This window comes from Perissodus microlepis, chromosome 8 (assembly GCF_051167445.1).
Source record: "Perissodus microlepis isolate ML-2025 ecotype Zambia chromosome 8, ASM5116744v1, whole genome shotgun sequence".
NCBI classification, from domain to species: domain Eukaryota; kingdom Metazoa; phylum Chordata; class Actinopteri; order Cichliformes; family Cichlidae; genus Perissodus; species Perissodus microlepis.
This window is the reverse complement of record NC_140468.1, coordinates 17,340,080-17,360,420: the sequence shown is the minus strand read 5'-3', so window position 1 is coordinate 17,360,420 and position 20,341 is coordinate 17,340,080. Positions and strand designations below refer to the sequence as shown.

Genomic DNA, 20,341 nt, shown 5'->3' with positions numbered 1-20,341 from the left:
CTTAAACTGTTGTCATTGCTTCTGCATACTGTACATACAATGACAGTCATGTCAGCGTTGAGACAGCAGAGGACATACAGACATTACCCTTCCAGAAGCAGGTCAGTAGAAATCTTACTCTTCAAAGGGGGTCAAAATGAAGTAACGTGTAATCAAATCAATGCTTTCTGTACTTTATCCATTTACTTATTCTTAATTAGTAATATTCAAAAACTGCACGTCTAGCTTTAGGCAGTTAAACACCAACCAAATTGAGCTTAGCTTAGTTTATTTAGGCTATTTCAGTGTGATTCTTGTGATGAGTATATATAAGAATTTACAGCCAGTACAGTTAAACCGATATGACAGGTACAAACATCCATCATTGACCAAAGAAAATGAAACCAGAGACTTGGATCCAAGAGTAATAAAACCCACGGTGTCACCTCACTGCGTGTTTTGGATGTGTATATGTGATCATATGATAGGTATGAGAGTTGGAAGAGAGAGTTGAAGAGTGGAAACTCTCTACTGGTGTCATGAGCAAAGTGATATATGCTATACAGCTAATGGCACATATGGTCACATATATAGCATGGCATAAGGAGGATGCAGGGTGAGGGTGGGAGGAATGACCAGCAATCCCTGCTGTTGTGTGAACATGCTTTGCAAACAATACAGACAGAATTTAAAATATCCCTTTAAATATTTTTGAATTGAATGTTAGAACGTTTTATGAATGTATCTTCCCGTAGGAGCGTGATATGATGAGAGTTGGATTTTCTCCAATGTCCTGCTTTCAAACACTCTCCGAGCTTTTTGTGTGCAGCAGATAGAACCAGTTACTGACCAGTACTAAGTTCTGTTTGTTCCAATGTGCTTCCACAATATTATTCCTTCATGGTTCCACACCACCTGATCGACAGCAGAAGCTACTCAAGCATTACTGTGATGAAGTTATACTGGTTCCAAAAGATTTGTTGTCACGTATCTACTAGCCCACATTCACACTATCTGCAGTCTAACATGGACTGATAGGGTCACCAGTTTCATGTTGCTCTTTCTCTCCATATTATCTATACATAACACTTTACACTGTTGTCATGCTCTGCTGCTGGACAAATGTTTCACATGTATACTTTTCTGGTTGCAAGTAGCAATTGTGGCTTTTCTTTTCCAATTGTGGCTGTACTACTCTCTATTTACTATTAAATCATACAATAATAAAGTATTTTAACATAAAGCTAATCAATGTATTTTTTAAACATATTTTTATTTATCATATATGTCCATAATGAAAAGTGCCCGCAGCAGAAACAGTGATGGACGAAATTATTAAACAGCACCACCTGCTGGATTGTTCTTGTCAGTACACCACAACAGAAAACCAATTCTACACGTAGTAAACCACGTGCACACAAAAATTGATTTCTCTTTTTTGGATCTTTCGTTTTTGTATGTAACATATGGAACATCACAAAACATGTTAAAGTGCTACTGTGTGTATTTTTTTCTCTAGAAAATTAATCATGAATGTTGTTTAAGGGAATATGGGGAAAATTATGTTCTATGTTATCACATGTCACATAGTGTAGATCACGAACTTTAACTATTTTACCTGTTAGTTCACAACACAATACTTACAATGAATAACAAATTATTATCTAGAAAAATTGTTTCCATAGTAGGAACTAATTCAAAATTACCTTAAACCCTATTGTAGATATAGTAGATAATCTATGTGTGTATTATGCGAGATTTATATTATTAGGAAAAGTCTAATCAATTTAAAATTAAATAAATAATTAATTAACAACAAATTAAATAAATAATTAACACGGTATAAGCTCAATCAGTGAACGGGCATCAAACAAGGTCGCTTTCAAATGAAAATACCAATAACACACCTTTGACCAGAGAAATCTTCCTGTGATTTAATCATCTGATGGATGCTGCTGAATAAAATGTTGTTGGTGTGATTTATGTTTGACCTTTGACCTTTCAAGCTAATTTGGCCATTTTTTCCTTACTAAAAGAAACTGCATTTCCCATATTCCTATGAGAGGTTGTTCAGCGTGTAACAGCAGACTATTAGTAGCCATGCAGCTGTCTGTCACTCCGGGCGACTGCTCACTATGTTAAAAGGGAGTGGTCAATAATTACTGCAGGCTAGCTGATTTGCCCCATGTGAGAACGGGACATCCTGAGCATCCCGGGTCAAGACCTTCCTGGATAAAAGCAAATGGCCTGGACACGTGAGCTAATTATAAGACAGCACTATTATTATTGAGTGTTGAGAAATAGCTTGAGTGTTTGTGTCTAGGTCGCAGGATTCTGAAAAGCTCATTTCACAGGAGATGCTCTTAGATTAAAGATACTGCCAACCAGGCTTCAGAGCGCTCCCGCTTACACTTGACTTTTCTCTTGTCTCCCGTGTCCTTATCATACCACTTAAAATGCTTTTGATATCTTACTCCTGTGCTACAATAACACCAGCTCTCCTGAGGCATGTGTACACTGCTGATTATCAGCATTCAGTTTCTCTTTGAGTGCCTTTCTTCCCGTTAAGCTTTTGTACATATAAGTATATAACAGGCATAGTTTTAATTACTCTCAATCCGTTAACCTTAAAGCGCTGTACTTTCTTTCTTCTTCTTTTTTTATAGCTGTATTAACGGAGCATCATTAGTTTTCTTCTGTACTCTCTACAATCAGCTATACAAGAAGCTGACTTGGCATAGCAGAAAAAATATATAAGAAGGGACCATCTGGGAAAATTATTTTTGCCTAATTGTGGGAGCCTTTCAAGTCTAGACAGGCTAATTATAAAATAATTGGTTATCTTATATTTTAATGCAGCTTCTAGAGGTTTTACAGTTGTTCTTAAGGCTTCTTTTTCTTTTAATAATTTAAACTTTAATTAGATTTAAAGTGCATAAACAATCCATCAACCAAATGTCAAATGGTTTTGGAAGTAAGCCAGAGCCTTAAAGCCTTTGTCTCATTGTGCCCCTCATTCTCTGAATATTTTGGCTTTTATTGGGGGTGATGACTCAAGACTGGCATTCAAATCTGTGATTGTAGTAAAGCTACACTGAGAATTTAAATAATGCAAGGGGCAAAACAGAAGCACGAGAAAACAGCTGTTTTTGGGGGGGTTTTGGGTTTTTTATGTGTGTGTGTGAATTCTTGAGTCACAAACCCACACTCAGCAAAAGACAGAGAGGCTGTCAAGGGCAGGGCAAGAGGGAGGGACAGTGAAGAAGAAGAGGGGGAGGAAGAAAGAAGGGGCTCACAGAGAGTGCACTGTTAGTGGACAGAAAAACAGACTGAGTGCTAACAGCCAGCGTAGGTAGAGCACCAAGCGAGGACTGCTGCTACAAGTCAGTCAGAGTGAAACAGTCGACAACAGAGAGGGAGATTCACACGTCCACGGAGAGCAGCGGAGTGTAGCCGAAGAGCGTTGTGACTGTTTGGGCAACAGGAGCTCGTGGTAGCCAAGAAGAAGGCTGCCAAGCCTGAAGAGATGCTGTGAGGAACAGTGCCAAGTGATGGAGCTTGAAGCAGCCAGCAAGCAGGCGCGATTAGTCAGGTATATACAGCAATATGGCATCTTTATTAACATTTATGTCTCATGTAGTTCTAGATGGTTGCACAGTTAAACACCACACTTTCTTAATCATTTATCTTTATTTAATCTTTGGTCAATAATGTGACAAATTGTGAGCAAAAGTTGCTAAAGGTTAACAATACTGTGAAGCAGCTTTGTGGCTGATATTTATTATCTGTGGCTGAAACACTCAGTGGCCCCCTGAGGGACTTCTTTAAACCTGTGCTAAACTTTTCTGTAGTAACTCAGCAAGTTTTACTCTTATAAGCATCAACTTTATGGCTTCAACACCTTAAAATGTGCAGCAACCAGCAATCTCGTGTCCTCAGAAATGACAGCCCAGTTAAGAGTCGAGAGAGTGTCCTACGTCACTGCTTTGCTTATCAAGGTCAAACGTATTTTGATAGCTTTCGTTGGCTTTTAAAAGTATGAGAATGTGGGAGACATGCAAATGTTTTTGTTGATAGAGAGAGGGAGAGGATTATTTTCTGGGGCAATGTATTCAACATGATCTGTGTCCAACTTCACATGATGCTTCAGAGTCCTCGGGCATCACAAAGCGCACTCTGTGTCGTGCACAGACCCACCGTTTGTCCTCCCCACCATCCCTCTTTAGCATTTTAAGTCTTCTCCTCTCTGAGGTGGTGACCCTCACTGATTAAAAAGGAGATTTTCCAAATATTTCACAACACCCACAGAACCCCCAGTAGCTATGAGGTTGTTGGTCTCTAACAAAGATGTGACTGAGTTCTCTCATTTACTCCGTGCCGCGCTTGTAGGGAAATGCGATTGATACCGGCAGAGCTTGTGGATACCAAATCATATCAAACATCTGGTTCATCCGCAAGTGTTTGTGGTGGCTCAACGTGAGATGTTCCTCGTGATTTATTTTTTCATCTTCAAGTTCATCTGTATTAGTGTTTCACAAGGGTCACAAATGAGCCAAGAAGGCCGTAAAAATACATCTTTGATAAGGAAGCTTGAGCAGGTGTAACTCGAAATTTCAGTTTCTCCATTGGAGTTATTTTGCTGTCAAATATTTATGGACAAATGCAAATGCCTTACATAGTATGCACACTAGGGCTGCCACAAACGATTATTTTGATAGTCGACTAGTCACCGATTATTTTTTCGATTAGTCGACTAATCAGATCATGCATCTCTACAGCTTATTGCACCAGCATGCATTTGCTCTTATATAACGATCATTAGCTTACAGCTTTAAGTGTTTAAGGTATGTGCTAACTTAAAATAAAGACAAGATGAGAGTTTGTTAAATTTTAATGAAATTTGCAGATTGTTTCGGTGAGGTTTAATAAACTCCTTGCTATCTAAAATATAACAGGACACCAGAGTATATTCTCAAGCATCTCACACTTCTGATGATCAGCTGTCTGCTTGACGTTTATTCAGCTGTGTAAAAACTATAACTTTAATCTCAGCCAAACCGATTTACTCAGGAACAAATAAAATACTAGAAAAAGCCAAACAATAACATTTTTAAGTTATCTAAGTGACTTATATATCATGTTTAACCTGAGTAGCGAAAGACAGCGGTGGTTTTGGTGGTTTGAAAACGATTTGCCAGGTGTCCGGTGTTCTCACGGGCTCTAGTGAGCCTTGCCCCCGGCTAGCTATCGAGCTAGTGGGTAACAGACGTCTCCGAAAACGTCGGAGCGCTTTTGAAAATATGTGGTGTCTTGATAAACTGAGCAGATATTTGAGGTTTACATTCTCGCCTGAAAATATGTTAAACGTTTATTTTGTGACCCAGAAAGAATAATAAGAGTAATATTAAAACTAACTAGCTGCCGCCATTGTTGTAAACTGAGCTGGGCCGCGCTATGAATTCTGGGACACAGTTTCTTCTTCTTCGGGGTTTAACGGCAGCTGGCATCCCTGTACATGCAGTGCTGCCATCTTCTGTTTCAGTCCGTTATTACACTCTTAAATCCTACTACTCATTCCTGTGTCTTTTGTGATCTTACCTTCAAACGACGCTTCGACTATTAAATTAGTCGTCGACGATTTTGATAGTCGATGTAATCGTGACTAGTTGACTAATCGTGGCAGCCCTAATGCACACACAAAAGAAATGTAAGGAATATTTTTGTTGTAGCACATGAAGAAATATATAAATATATACTGCACACTAATAGTAAAAGAAACAGTAATAAGAAAGTAGTTTAACATAAAATACTAGATGGACAGATTGTTGTATATTGTCACATATAAACATGCAAAAATTTTATTTTCCCTTTTATATTTAAATTTTTATACTACTATACCATTATTATTATTATTATTATTATTATTATTATTATTATTATTATTATTATACAAAGTAAACAACTTTTACTTTCCCACCACCATGCTCCTTTATTTGGGTTTTCTATTCTCAGCGATCCACACTGCAGTTATGCAGTTTGGACCAGATAGTGTCTCATACCAGCCCCGTCCCTGCTGCCAGATTGGTTTTCACACAGTCCCAGCCCCTCCCTACCACCACAGCGACGCAGCTGTCACCTGTCAGTTTGCATGGTGGGGATGCGCACCGGCCTGTTATGGCTCAGAATAGAATTGTGGGAGAGTTTTTCTGGAAGTATGGGGCAACCACACCAAGTCCTTGAGAGAATGAACAGTTGAGCAGGGAAAAATCTCAACTATATAGGAATGTGGCATTTGTTACGTCGGAGCTTACAGGGCTGCTGGTCAGTGGAGTGACTGACTGCTTCTACAGAGGGGGACACTGATTCAGATTGTACTGGTAAGCGGTTACATCTTAGCCATACCAGCTTCAAGTAGCTCATTTGAATATGTGGGCAGAGTCATCTTACAGCCATGTATCTTGGTATTCAGGGGGTCTATGTGGAACTTTATGGGGTTTTATTACTGTATGACTATTTCCTTTTAACTGTTGTTTCCATCTTTTTCCTGTGGTCTGAACACATATATTTGTCACCCTACAGAATGGATGACCACGACAGAGTAAGCCAAGCGTCCAGCGTGGCCACAATATCTTATTTTCCCGTGGTAAAGTTTTGTTTTCAAATTACAAGGCTCCCATCTTTGTACGCATGGGTGACCTAGTGTGATGCTGTTAATGCATAAGCACATGTGTGCACACAAATGTATTTTTTCCCTGTTTTGGTAACAGGAAAGTGATGGGAAGGTGCAGACATTCGGGAAGAGGTGTCAGTCTGCCAAGAGAGACCCCAACTGCCCTGTGGTTATCAGGGGATGGCTCAACAAAAAAGTACTTTTGCATCATTTGCTTTCATGATCTACTTAAAAAGATCAACAAGTTCACTGTTGCATGCGGAAGAGTGTGTGACTGAGTTTACTGAAGAGCAGAGCCTAATTGATCTTCCTCCCGCAGGATAGCTCTGGTTTGAAGCTTTGGAAAAGACGATGGTTCGTCCTCTCTAACTACTGTCTGTTTTACTATAAAGGTAAGAGATCGGCACTTTGTCTGGAGGAGAAATTCTATCATGTGTGGTGATGCATCCCTTCTTTTGTTCATGTCTCGTCCATCCTCTTCTCAGACAGCAGAGAAGAATCTGTTCTGGGGAGCATCCCACTGCCAAGCTACAAAATCCTGTTCTGCACACCGAGGGAATGCAAGAACAGAAAGTTCACCTTTAAGGTATTATTGTTAAACCAAGTCATTGCAAGGATGTAAGGCATTCTCCAATCATGCGTATGTGCATGCAATATTTAAGTGTATATGTAGATTAGGAAATGTGAATTTTTAATAATGAAAAAAACAATTTGTGAATAATATGTGTCAAACTAGGTAGTGCATCAGGGGATGCGCTCTTATTTCTTCAGTGCAGACACTCAGGAGGACATGTTGGGTTGGGTTCGAGCCCTCAGTCAGTCTGCTGCAATGGAGCCAGATAGCTCCATGAACAGGTACAGTTCTATTCAAAATAGTCATGAGGTTTTACATTCGGTCGTTTTACACCATTTTGACTCACAAGCATTTTTCTGATGCTTTCAGGCGCTGCTCAAGTTATCACGACTTTACGCAGATAGGTGGCAGCAGTGAATCAGTGGACCTCCCTAAATCTCCCTCTGATGATGAGGGTCTATCCCAGAAACACAGGCACGTCAGCAGGACTCTGAGTGAACCGAGTAAGCTCAGTGGTGGAAGGATGGGGAGATCGCACTCAGAGCAGAGGGAGAGGCGGAGCATTCATCAAAGAAACAGCAGGTTGTCAAGTCGTCTGTGTGTGTGTGTGAATGGCATATCCAAGTGGTTTTCTTAAAAGCTGAAACAATAACTGCAAAAGCTGCTTTGTGCTGTTTCTGCTATATTCACAAACAGAACACCGAGCCCAGATTTAAGCAGAAGAAGAGCTTGTGGTCCAAACAAGGAGGAGGATTTTTTCCCAGGTCAAATCGCACCGTCACAAACAGATGTTATGGCAACAGGTTCTTTGACCTCCAGAGGTCAGCTGGGATCAAGACCACACACACCGATGGGAAGGGTTGACATACGACCCCATGATGACCCGATCATGCTGCCACATACTCTTTACTATGCACCTGCCTCACCGAATCTGGAGTTCAAATCCAATCCCAGCACTCCAGGCTCAGAAAGGTGGCAAAGTCTAAGCAAGGTTGGAACTTTCAAAAAAAGATCTTGATATTTAATTGTTTCATGAGAGTCAATCTGTATAAAACCTAATGCCAAAACTCATCTTATCTCAGAGAAATGGCCTCCAAACAGGGGGATTGGAAAGAAAGTATCCAAGTTGTATCACGTATTTTATCTAACTTGACTAATACAGTGTATTAAAAAGCATCAGCTTGAGTGGAATGGCCCTTTTAAAGCACGGTTTTGTGTTAACAGCTCATGTTTGTCAACCCTTTCTCTTTCCCTGTCTTTAGCCTGCCCCTGTATATGGTTCTGTTCATCATAGCAGTGGGCGAAGACCTTTAGGGAAGGTAAGCAATTAAAAAAAATCTTTGTTGTTATTAGTAATGTCAAATTTCATTGAGTAAAATCTTCTGAAACAGATCATTAAAGTCACCAATAACAGTTTTTACTCTCTCTGCACAGTAGCACAGTGTTTGATATTGTGTTCTCTTTTCACATACATGCGGTCTCCTTCCTCAGAGTTACTCCACAGGGGCACATGCAGACTTACTGCCCCCTTTACCCCCCTCATCGAGAGCCTCACATTCTCCACACCCCCCACAACACCACCACCATCATCACCATCACCGCAGCCATTTATCTGTTTGTGTGCTACCGCCAGCTATGGTACAGCCCAGCCTGCTGAACTGTGCTGTATTCTTACAGCATTTTGTGTGGTACAACATGCTCAGTGGTGCTGTGGTGTCGCGTGTCCTACCCCTTTATTTAAAAAAGAAAAGAAAGAAAACACTGTAGACTTTTTCTAAATGTATTAATACAGTTGTCCTGTGTATGTCATTGACTTGTTATATGTCTGTCACTGTCTTTTATTGTCACTAAGTCTGTTTTTTTTGTTACTAATAAACTGTGTGTTTGTTATTATAATTGTGTTTTTCTGTTTTATTGTGTATTTATACTGTGTTTTGTCTGCCAAGATTATGCTACATGTACTATAATGACTATTACATGAAGTTGTTGTTTGATCAGTAATCTAAAAATACGTGTTTTAAGCATTTTCAACATTTCTGTCTCTCAGATTCATGGCAATTCATGCTATAAGCAGATGGTTGCAGTGTGCTAAAGCTTGTGCAGTGTTCTGCAGTGTTAAAACAGCTGAGTTTTAACATTCAGGCAGTAACATTTAAGCATTAATCTACACGTTTCCCTTAATATGATTTAACATTAGCAAGATTTTTTAAATAAATTTAAAGAAAATGTTAACATATATATATATTTAGGTATCTAATGATACATTGAAGGTTTGTGAAGAGGAAGGAGAAATATTTTAAAATCATTGTTAAAAAAAAAAAAAAGTACTGTGAAACAAAAGGGTGACTATGATGATTTTCAGGCCCCAAAACCTGACCCGAGGGAAATGCCACCACTCCGGCCTCTTGAAAGTGATGCAGACGTGAGTGTTCATAATTTCAGCATGTGGGTCTTAACAGTCACCAGACCAGCGCAAACTGAAATAATTTGTTAGGTTTTTTTTGTAGATGTCATGAGTTTGATTTTGTCTCCTCAGGCTGTGTTAACAAGGTTGTGTGGGTGTGACAAACTGCTGCAGTCTCTGTCTGTAGAATTGGCCCAGCTGCAAATGGATAAGGTCGGAAATTCTAAAGATTTAATTCTATATAGACAATACATGACCCAAGCATTTAATCTAAAGACACACACACACACACACATATATTTATTTATTAGGGGTGCAACGATACACAAAATTCACGGTTCGGTTTGGTTCAATACTTTGGTGTCACGGTTCGATATTTTTTCGATACAAAAAAATGTTCATGCTTTTTTAATTTGTCATTTATTAAAATTATAAATATATATTTTAACTCAAAAGTACAGTTTTTAAATTTAATAATAAAATACTAAATCTATCTGATCGAGAAATCACTCATATTTGGAAAAGAGAGTTTATTACAGAGAAATGGCTCTTTCCAAAATAAAAGCTATACTATACGTTTCTTCTGGGCTATATTCTCAGCAGCATATTAAACATATCAGGTCCCCATAAGGAGAATCATGTGCTAACGCTGTCTAAATGACTCGGGTAAAGTTTGTAGCATGCGTGCTTGTTGTTTTTGTCTGCTTCCACTTGTCTTTGCACTAGGATGATGTCGGAGTAAATGTGCAGTCATATTCATTTTGTTCCCACTAGTGCTGTCAGCGTTAATCTGAAATGACGTTAACGCCACAACACGGCAAATCTCCTTTAACGAGCTACCGCGGATCGCCCCGTGCGTGGGGCTGGACGACGTCACGTTAACGAGCTAACTGCGCTAACGCAGTAGTTCCCAACCATGTAATTTAGCATTGCGTGGCATCCGACATACGGTTTTACTTTAGTCCATGACGCGCTTACCTTCAGGGTCATACGTCACATGAAAACCAAAATAGTTCCAAAGGCCAGATCTGAATGAGGGTGGGGGAGGTTCAATTTGCCATGTTGCAACGAGCTTAGCTTCTGTCTTGCTAGCTTGCGCTGCGCTCAGTGGTCTGTGCTTGACAGTGCAGCCTAGGCGGAGTAGTCGAACGCAGATCCACTGAGCTCTCAACACAGACAGCATCGTCAGAAGAAAAGTTGATAAAATAAATTAAAAATTTTGTATTGTTCAATACATATGCGTACCGAACCGAAAGCACTGTATCGAACGGTTCAATATCGATACGAGTATTGTTGCACCCCTAATATATATATATATATATATATATATATATATATATTAGCACAAAAGCAAGGAAACGTTTGTGTGGTCAAGTATTTGTTTGTTGTTGTAAAAATGCTTCTTGGCAACAAATCTTACACCATTTAATTCCCTTTAAATGGTGTAAGATTTGGAAGGAAAACGTATTCGTGGGTTGAGCAGCAGAGTTGAGTATGTGGATCGCACCCATAATTAACTTACCAAATCTTCTCTGCCAATCCCAAACAGCTGTTTCTGCTTTTGACTCTTGATTGGTGTCATTTATTGGATTAGATGATTGAAGCCTTAAAAAAGAAGACATACTGGCAAGTTAACATTTTATTCATTTAACAAACAGGGCCTCAGTAGCATGTGGAAGAACCGTACACAGCAACAACAGCCTGGTGCGTCCTCCTCATGCTGGTCACCGGCTTTGTCACACACTGCTGTGGGATGGGATCCCATTCTTCAACAGCATTTGTTGCAAGTCAGTGGTGTGGTGTGATTGTGCTGATCACTCTGGCACGAATAGCATGCTCAAGCTGATACCACAAGTATTCAGTGGGGTTGAGGTCAGGACTGCAAGCAGGCCATTCCATCCTACCCACTCCCAAATTCTGAAGGTTCTCTCTGATAAACCTCACTCTGTGGGGGCAAGCGTTGTCTTCTTGGAGGATAGAGTTCGGTCCAGGACTGTGGAGATGTGTGACTGCCAGTGGTTGCAGAATCTCATCTTGATATTTCTCTGAGTTTAGTTTGCCTCCAATGATGACATGCCTCCACCAAAAGCCATTACCCTATCAGTGCAGCAATCAGCATAGCGTTGCCCACATCTTCTCCACACTTTGGTCCTACAATCCACCTGCCGTAGGCAAAATCTTGACTCATCACTTAGCGCAAACAGGCCTGGCAGTGAAGTGCAGTCCTGGCAAGCCTCCTGGCAGCCCTATGAGACCAGGGATTGGTTGTATGTAGGCTTTTCTGCATTGTCTGGGCAGAGAGTAGTCAGGCATATTGTCCTGCAAACCTTGACTATAAATTTGTAGCAGACTATCTATGGTGCTGACAACATGAGGAAATGGTCTTCTTGTGGTGAACTTCTTGGTCCTGTCTCTGGCATCCACTGTTATATGGAACTTGGGCTTCAATTTGGAGACGATACTGGGATTCACTCCAAATAATGCTGCAGCTTTGCAGAACACTAGCTTGAAATTGCCCTATGGCACAGGCTCTATCCATGCTTAGAGCAGACACTAACTGACTGCTGTAGCAGGGTCCCTGCTCACAGGTGCAACCCACCTACTCTACCTACAAATGGATTTTCCTTGTAGATATGGCACCATTTAAAGGGAAATAAACACACTCTACAAAGGAATAAGATTTATTGGCAAGAAGCACTATTACAACCAACTAATAATCAACCAAACACCTATTTCTTTACTTTTGGTTCCACTCAACTAATAGAAAGAAAATGTATTTAAAAAATATATAGGTTCAATTATTATTAACAATTACAACAATTATTACAGAAAAAATAGGACAGTCGTAAGAAAAGTTACTGAACTTATTGAGTAATTAAAACATTTGTGCAATTAAGCTACAAGAAGTACAGCCAGATTTTGTTTATGTTTATTTAGAACTTTACACACATATAAAGTTCTTTTCCTCACATCTGCACGTGTTTCAGGACAATGTCCAGTGTGCTTTGGAAGTTTCCAGACTGCAGCTAGAAGAGTGGAAGAGCCATGGACCCCAGGCCCACGAGGAAGCGCTGACCGAGAAGGCTTTGTTACAAGAGGAGCTGGTGACAGTCCGGGCCAGAATGTGTGACGTATCACTGGTGTGTAAAAAAACAAAAAACAAAAACCCTCATATTAGATTACAATAATATTTCTTCACTGATGCTGAATCATCCACTAATCCTCTGATATTTTCTTTATATTCAGGAAATAGAGCGGGTTTGGTGCCAGTATGAGAGGATGGAGAGTGAACTGTCTGTTGTCCGTTCACAACTTCAGCACATCTGTAACTTTGGAATGCCACAAGTAATTTTACACTACAAACCAAATAGTTTTTACCTAATAAGACCCATGGCCTCACAAAGAAACTTTGTTAAAGTGTGCACAACATCCATTGAAAAGTTTGCCTCAACTTTGATGATCCTCATGTGGGGAGTGGGGCTCAAAATGTGAAACTCTCTTATGTTTTGATGTTCTATGTGGATCATGTCCATGTTCTACCCAATCAGGAGCAATCTCAGGCTCAGAGAGAGCTGTGGATGATGGAAGACATACTCGATGGACTAAAATCCAATCGGAGTCACTTCCGCTACCTGCTGGGGATACAGAGACATCACTGTGAGCATCAGCTAGACATCCTACTGTAATATTCAGACTCTTACTGCACAACTTTGCTTTCAGCCATTTATAACAGTCGATCTTTGCCTGAATCTTTGCATTTCTGAACAATAACAGCACATTAAATGTGACATTTAAATGAAAAAAAGGTTATCAACAACACCAGCTCATTACACTGTCGGAGCTACAGATACCCCTAAACTCATGTACTCAATAATACAAATGATTGACATACCATGTTTTAAAGCAAGACACGTGATGTAGTTATTCAGTGCAGATCATTGCCACATAGCTAATTATAATAATAATTGCTCCTGGCTGCCACTTGGGGCCACCAGTGTATACAGCAGTTTCCTAGTGTAACCTTGATACTGCACATGGAACCTGACAATAACCTGACAATGAGCAGATTCAACACTGTGACCTTTTCTGTCTCTCCCTCAGTGTTTCAGTCCACAGCTCCGCATCCTGGATCCCCTGGCTCTCCCACAGAGTGTCTTCCAGTGGTATGACACTTGTCCATTGTTCATTTGTCAGTGGCCCCTGACATTTGCGCTCTGCTTATGAACAAGCAGGGAATTGTTGTCCATTCAAGTCATTTTGCTGGCTTGCTGGCTACTTGATGTTTTTTGGCTTTACAGCATTTGATTTTAGTTATTGATAATATTCATCGGGTGAGACTAGTTGTTAGAGAGTAAAAACAGAACAGCAAGATTTGCACAGAGCAGCATTCATTTATATGACTATGTCTGGCACAGATAAATTGGCTTTTCCATAATAGTTCCACAGTGTTCATCACATTCCTATGATCCCTGCAGGACGTGGAAGAGGAGCCGCCAGTCCGCCCACCGTTACCCCAGGAGCTACAAGAAAGCCAGAGCAGGAACATGAGCCATGGATGGGCAGAGTCCCCATATGAGGTGGGCAATTTTAAAATCCGCCAGAAAAGACATTAAGGTTTGGTAATATTTTCATGGATGTTTCTGATATTTCTATGCTTATGTTTCAGGCAATCTACAGCCACACTGTTGATCCTGTACACAGAAGAGGAAACAGCCAGCCTGCCCTCCTTAATGTGAAAGCACATAGAGATCCCTCCGGTTGGCACAAATATGCTCACTATAGAAATAGGCTGATATTAATACACCGTGCTGTATATAAATTTTTTCTGTCATATCTATTATTAATAGCTTTAGTAGGTGTTCTTTGCATAATGCTAAATTATCCCACAGTGGCTTTCTACCCTTACATTTCTTTATATCCATCCTTTTTCCACTTTCCTCTATTTTCATCTCATTTTTAGACTCTCAGTCTGGTTCAAAGTGGATCCCACCAGACACAACCAACCAATCGACCAAGGTTTGATTCTTCATAATTTCCTGTGTGTTGGCATGCGGTGTGATCCAAAATGCTCCAAATATAGAAGCAGTCAAAGCTGATATTTCCTCATTGCAATCACAGCCAAATTCTAATTCTTTGATTCTCTCATCCTCCTTGCAATTAGGGCATGTTGCAGTACCTGTTGTAGACGAGAGGGGGAGGTAGAAGCTCACGTCTCAATACAGTAGCTCAGCTCAACAGTAGCCACCAACCCCCTCTTTCTCACCTGCACAAATGCATATATATAACAGTATATATAGACAGGCATAGCGAGCAAATATCCATCATAATTTCACACACACAGATTCTTCAGCACAAACAGATTCAAACATAAAGCTATTTTAATCATCTTTATAATGGCTGACAGGGTTTCTCGCTTTATGAATCTTTGAGCTGCAGTCATCATAAATGACTCATATTCTAAACAGCCCATGTTTTTTTTTCTAGAAGCTGAAGATGAAGATGAGTGAAGAAGAGCAGATTGAGAGAATGAAGAGAAATCAGGAGAGGGTGACTAATAGGAAAAAACCTCCTGTTCCTGCTCCAGGTGCCCAGACTCAGGGTCAAAGTTCAGAGCCAAAAGCAGAGGTTTGCCAAGTAATGAATGAATGAATGACTATATTGTGTTGTATATATATTTACTTTTCTTACTTGGTATTCTCTCAGGCCCCTTTTCCCTTAAGGGTGACGCGAGTGGTTACAGCTGTACTACCGTCTTCGCTCGTGGCCAGACGAGTTTCTGTCGAGGATCCTCCTGTTGAGCTTGATACTCCACTGGCTGAGCAGATCCCATCTGAGAAACAGCTAAATCTGGCTGAACAGGGTAAAAAACTGTTAAGCAAACCACCCAGGAGGCCGTTGTTGGAGAATCCTGATCAAAACTGGTCCTCAGCAGAGATGGACCAGGATCAGCCCATTAAGAAGACATACAAAGATCAGCATCAAGGAGCATCCAGGACCTCCACGAAAGAGTTACGTTCAGAAGTGAGCAGAACTGAGAGTTTAGAGACGTCAAGCAATCAAATTCGAGATGACGCCGGTTTAGAAAATGGAAGCGCAATCTCAAATATAAGGGTAAGAAGAAGACAACATTAAGATTCATATGATTAATAAACTAAAAGGATACAATACGATAAATCCATCACATTTTATTTCATATCAGATTGCAGATTAATTTAACTCAGTCTGAATGAGCTCTAATGTGCTGTTGACAGTAGATTTATCTCCTCTGTCGGGATGTATGACAATTGCACATAGACCATTTTTCCTTTTGTTTTTTTTAAATATGCTTTATTTTTTACTTTTTATTTTACTTTCTTGAACTTAATATGTGAACATTGCGTTAAAGTTTAATGCGGATATAAAGCTTTTTTTAAACAAACAGCTGGAGATTCTAAATGAAGCAAGAGGCCTTGTATCGGTGTCTGTACAGTAATTCTGAACTACAGTTAATTCAGTATCACTTTTATAAGTGACTCAAAGCCTAATAAAATGTTAAAGCTGTATTTGAGCTGTAATAGAAGGCCTGATGTGACAGATATGTTAATATCATTGCATCAGTTGTATTTATCAGTACTGCATAGAAAATTATAAATGGCGCTCTTAAAATTATTCTTTTAGTTAAAGTTATTGTTATATGTGCATTTTAATATAAATCTATCTCAACAGAAAGCGGAGCAGTCTACTGCCCTTCTGACCTCAAACATGGACTATGACCTCTGTCTGACCCCTGAACAGCGAGAGGCCAAGCTCCGGCGAGTGGAACGAATACGAGAGAGAGTCATAAGAAGGTGTGGGGGGTCTGTTTTCTTTTTTACACAGTGTAAATGTGCTTTATATTGATGGAAGTCTCAGCAAATTGTCTGTTGTCTGTCTATCAGCGCAGTCAGAGAGAGTGCCACTACACACAGTCAGCTCTCGGTTATGGGAAAGGAGAAGGAAGTTCACCATGTTCCCCCTGATGCAGCGAGAAAACAAAGATTGAAAGCAGGTACTTACCAATTTAGCAATACAGTACTGATTTATATAGATTTACTAACATTATATAGTAGTTGAGTTAATAATTAACTTGTCACTTAGGACACTAGGCATTATTAACAATTAAAGATCATTGAATGTATATAAAAGACAGACATGGACTAGGAGTCTGAAATTGACTGGAAGCATTATTTTTTATAGCCAGCAGGGGGCAACGCTTATGGTTTCAAAAATAGATTCTACTGAACTCAATTTCACTCAATTTATGACTTCAATCAGCATTTTCCTAATAAGTTTATGTTTTTGATTGCCAGTTTTATGGCAGTTTTAAACAAAAAGATGTTAATTTTGTAAATTGTTGTGACATTCAGAGGAAAGAAGAAAAACAGTAGTAAGGCAGGAAACAGTTTAGCCCTTGGCTACCTTGTTGCTATTGTATAAGACCGTGGACAATCTGATATCCCCATGTTGGTCTTGTTCCTACATCATAACAATGTCGGTCCAGGATGAACATTGCAGCTGAACAATCTCATTGTCTAAGCAGTCTGTTCACATTAGCTAAGAAGTTAGCTAATGCTATTAAAAACTATCACTAGCAAACCAACACAAGTAAGCTAAAGTTGGTTAACAGCAAGCCTAACTTGATTCTATGTCTGTTATATTGCACAAATTAATTAAGAAAACACTTGTAATGTTTACTATTTGTTGTAGAAGAGAGTTTTACATAAACATTTTTTTCTTATTCTTGTTATGATATTACAACAATGTGATTGGTTAGTTGCAATGTTGGTCCTGGGCCAACATTATAATGATGATACAGCAACTGAACTTACAGCTTTTAACAGTAGTCCACTAGCCAGTGGGTGGCACCATGGTGGCTACGTCAAACTTTTATGATGGTTTCTATATTAGTAGAAGTGCTAACTGCTAACTGTTGAACCTGACAGATTAAATCATCTGTGTTTTCAGGCCATGATTGCTATGATGGCCATGGAAGCTGTGGGGATAACTTAAGAAGTTCTGGAGAGCTTCAGCTTTCAAGTGCAATATCTGAGGATAAAGAGGAAGAACACCAGCAACTTAATAATCAGGCCAAGTTAGAGAACAGAACACAGCACAGCGGGAGACCGGGGGTTGCCAAAAGTAAGATCAAACGTCCAGCTTCACCCTATCATATCTCATCCATGACTGTTTATCCGAAAGATGGAGGGAAGAGATTCATAGGTCTCAAAGATGATGAACAGAAAAAGGTTGAAGACAATCCTGATGGTGATGATAATGAAAGTGATTCTAAGGCCTCTGATCTGAGAGCCAAATGGTTCCTTTCCACAAACCAGTGGAAAGGATTCATACCTCTACAGATCCCTGCCACAGAAACACTGTGTAATGAGGAGGCAGCAGACAACCAGGCAGCTTCATCTGATGGCATTACTGATTCAAATGAAATGTTATCAGCAGTGAGTGAGAGCTTAGAGAAGATGAAAGAGAACCATTCACTCTTCTATAAGATTGCATGTGATATCAGTATTTCAGATTCAGACATAACAAAGAACGATGGGAATTCATGTGCTCAAACATCATCTGGGCCAGAAGATAAAGACCCACTGTTGATCACTGAGTCTGTGCCAGCCGATGCTGCCAGTAATGTTGGCCCTTCATCTGACCAAGAGAATAAGGATGTCACTCAGCCTGTGTCATTTAATGGTAATGAAAGTAGTGGGACAGCTGCTTCCAAACCTCGAGATTCAACAGTGGACCTTCAGGAAAAAGCAACAAAAGATCCTTCTGTTTTTGAAAACAGCGCTGCAAATGAATGTGAGGACAACTCAAGGTCAGAAAGCCAGCTGAAAGTTAAAGAAACTACTGGCAGAGTTTGCATTGGGGACACTGATCCCAACCAGACACCGGATGGAAGTGCAAGTCAGACAAGAGAGGAACGTAGTGGAACGAAAGAGTCAGGGGACAGGAAGTTTGGGCGAGTGAGATCGGAAGAACTGAAAAAGTCTGCTAGTTTATGTGAGGAGAAAAATGAGAATGTCCCAGAACAAGGCAACAAAAGCTCTGCTGCTCTATCCAGCTCTGTGCGTGAAGACGGACGTGTGATTCGGAGTGCTTCTTTCGGAAAGGCGAGAGTAACAGTATTAAGGACAAGTTTATAAAAGAAAGCACAGAGACGGCTTAAGGAGCTTAAGTGAACAAACTCAAGAAGGACAAGAACACAGTTTAGAGTGACTGCAGTGAAAAATGTTAGAAGAATTCAACTGACTGAAGGAGTCTGGACCTAATTTTAAATTACAAATTGTATAATGGGAACATATAGTATCAGAAACACCTTTAATATTTGGTAAGTTTAAACATTTCCACTATCTACTGTTGAACATTTATGCAAATGCAATGGAAAGTCTTAATATTTCATCATAACAAAAACTATGTACTGTATGGAAATAAAGTATTGTTCTTGCAGTGGAAAAAAACCAAATACCTTCTCTATAGCCGCTGTCGATACATGCTCTGTGTTTGAGGCTAACATGATCATTCCTCTCAAAATATGCATTCAACATAGCGCAGGAGTCATAGCTAATGGCTGCTCGTGATTGGTAACCCTTTTATTGTTCCAGCTGCAAAATGTGTTGTTGTTTTTTGTATCTCAGATATCCTGATTAATAAAAATGCTGTGTGCCACGTCGAGACCCAGACTCGAGCTTTGTATGTGCCAGAATCACATTTATGTTTTGCTCTAATTTCAGCCCTTTTTTTCCCACCCACTGAAGGTCCCCGTGGTGTTTAGGTGCTTTTCTCTGAGGAGACCTGATGCAGAATTACACGGGGCTGCTGAAAAAGCCTTTGTCACTTTAAATCCTTGCCATGTCTCAGTCGATGACATCATTGTCTGAGAACACATTACATCACCACTTCCCAGGCTCTCTCTCTTAAAGACAGCACCACCTTATGTTTACTGAGCCACACACATATACACACACATGCAGACATACACTGAGAGAGAGACCCACTGATCTGTTTACAAATGTGATATCAATATCAGCACGCATACTAATAACAGTGAGCATACACACTATGTATGGGCTGGTGAATTCATTTGGTGTAAATGGTAAATTAGGAACAGTAATCGTAAATATAGCTAGTTTCTAACAGGGCTATTCACTTTAAACATATTCCTGCAGTCATTAAATATCATTGCCATGCATTCCAGACACCATTACAGGCTGTTAAATGCAGTCCTGAATACATTTAACGGAGCAACGAGTGAGTTCTGACATCGGCTACAGTATTTATTGTGTGTTTGCAGCACAAAGTGAAAAAAGGTGGTGCATAATATAGACATAATTGTGACTTTTAGAGGCTTCTTCCATAACAATCACAGCATATGCAGACATATTTAACAGTTAGCAACACATAGTTTTGAGATATATGTTAAACATTCATGTGACTTTTTCTAATGAGCTGAAGTTGGACATCCCACAGCTTGCTTTTGCAGAATCATTTGTATGCATATATATATATAACTGCCTTCTATTTAACTGGTGACTCTGTGGCCAGACTGCAGCCCAGAAACACGAGCAGAATTCGCTAGTGTCAAGAAAAATGTCAGCTGGTTATTTGCTCTTCTCTGATATACATACACACTGTATAATTAATCAGGTGTGTGGCCGGCCCGGGAGTGCGCGTGAGTGCGTGGCGC

General features: G+C 39.9%; 1 protein-coding gene across 3 annotated transcripts; it reads left to right on the top strand.

Moving 5' to 3' along the window:
- The first annotated feature begins 3,235 nt into the window (after window positions 1-3,235).
- Window positions 3,236-19,329, top strand: plekha4 (pleckstrin homology domain containing A4). 3 transcript variants are annotated; one of them, XM_084937812.1, is made up of 24 exons: window positions 3,236-3,571; window positions 6,559-6,622; window positions 6,747-6,845; window positions 6,969-7,041; window positions 7,135-7,235; window positions 7,386-7,504; window positions 7,593-7,805; window positions 7,920-8,214; window positions 8,486-8,542; window positions 8,715-8,861; window positions 9,586-9,645; window positions 9,760-9,840; window positions 12,615-12,767; window positions 12,874-12,972; window positions 13,176-13,284; window positions 13,729-13,790; window positions 14,103-14,204; window positions 14,294-14,384; window positions 14,588-14,643; window positions 15,112-15,252; window positions 15,331-15,738; window positions 16,333-16,454; window positions 16,545-16,654; window positions 17,611-19,329. In XM_084937812.1, the coding sequence occupies exons 1-24, from the start codon at window positions 3,531-3,533 to the stop codon at window positions 18,798-18,800; spliced, it is 3,993 nt and encodes a 1,330-aa protein (XP_084793938.1). In that variant the 5' UTR covers window positions 3,236-3,530; the 3' UTR covers window positions 18,801-19,329. The 3 variants fall into 3 exon arrangements, with proteins under 3 accessions (XP_084793938.1, XP_084793940.1, XP_084793939.1); XM_084937813.1 differs by lacking the exon at window positions 3,236-3,571 and adding an exon at window positions 5,990-6,356; XM_084937814.1 differs by lacking the exon at window positions 8,715-8,861.
- The last annotated feature ends 1,012 nt before the right edge of the window (window positions 19,330-20,341 follow it).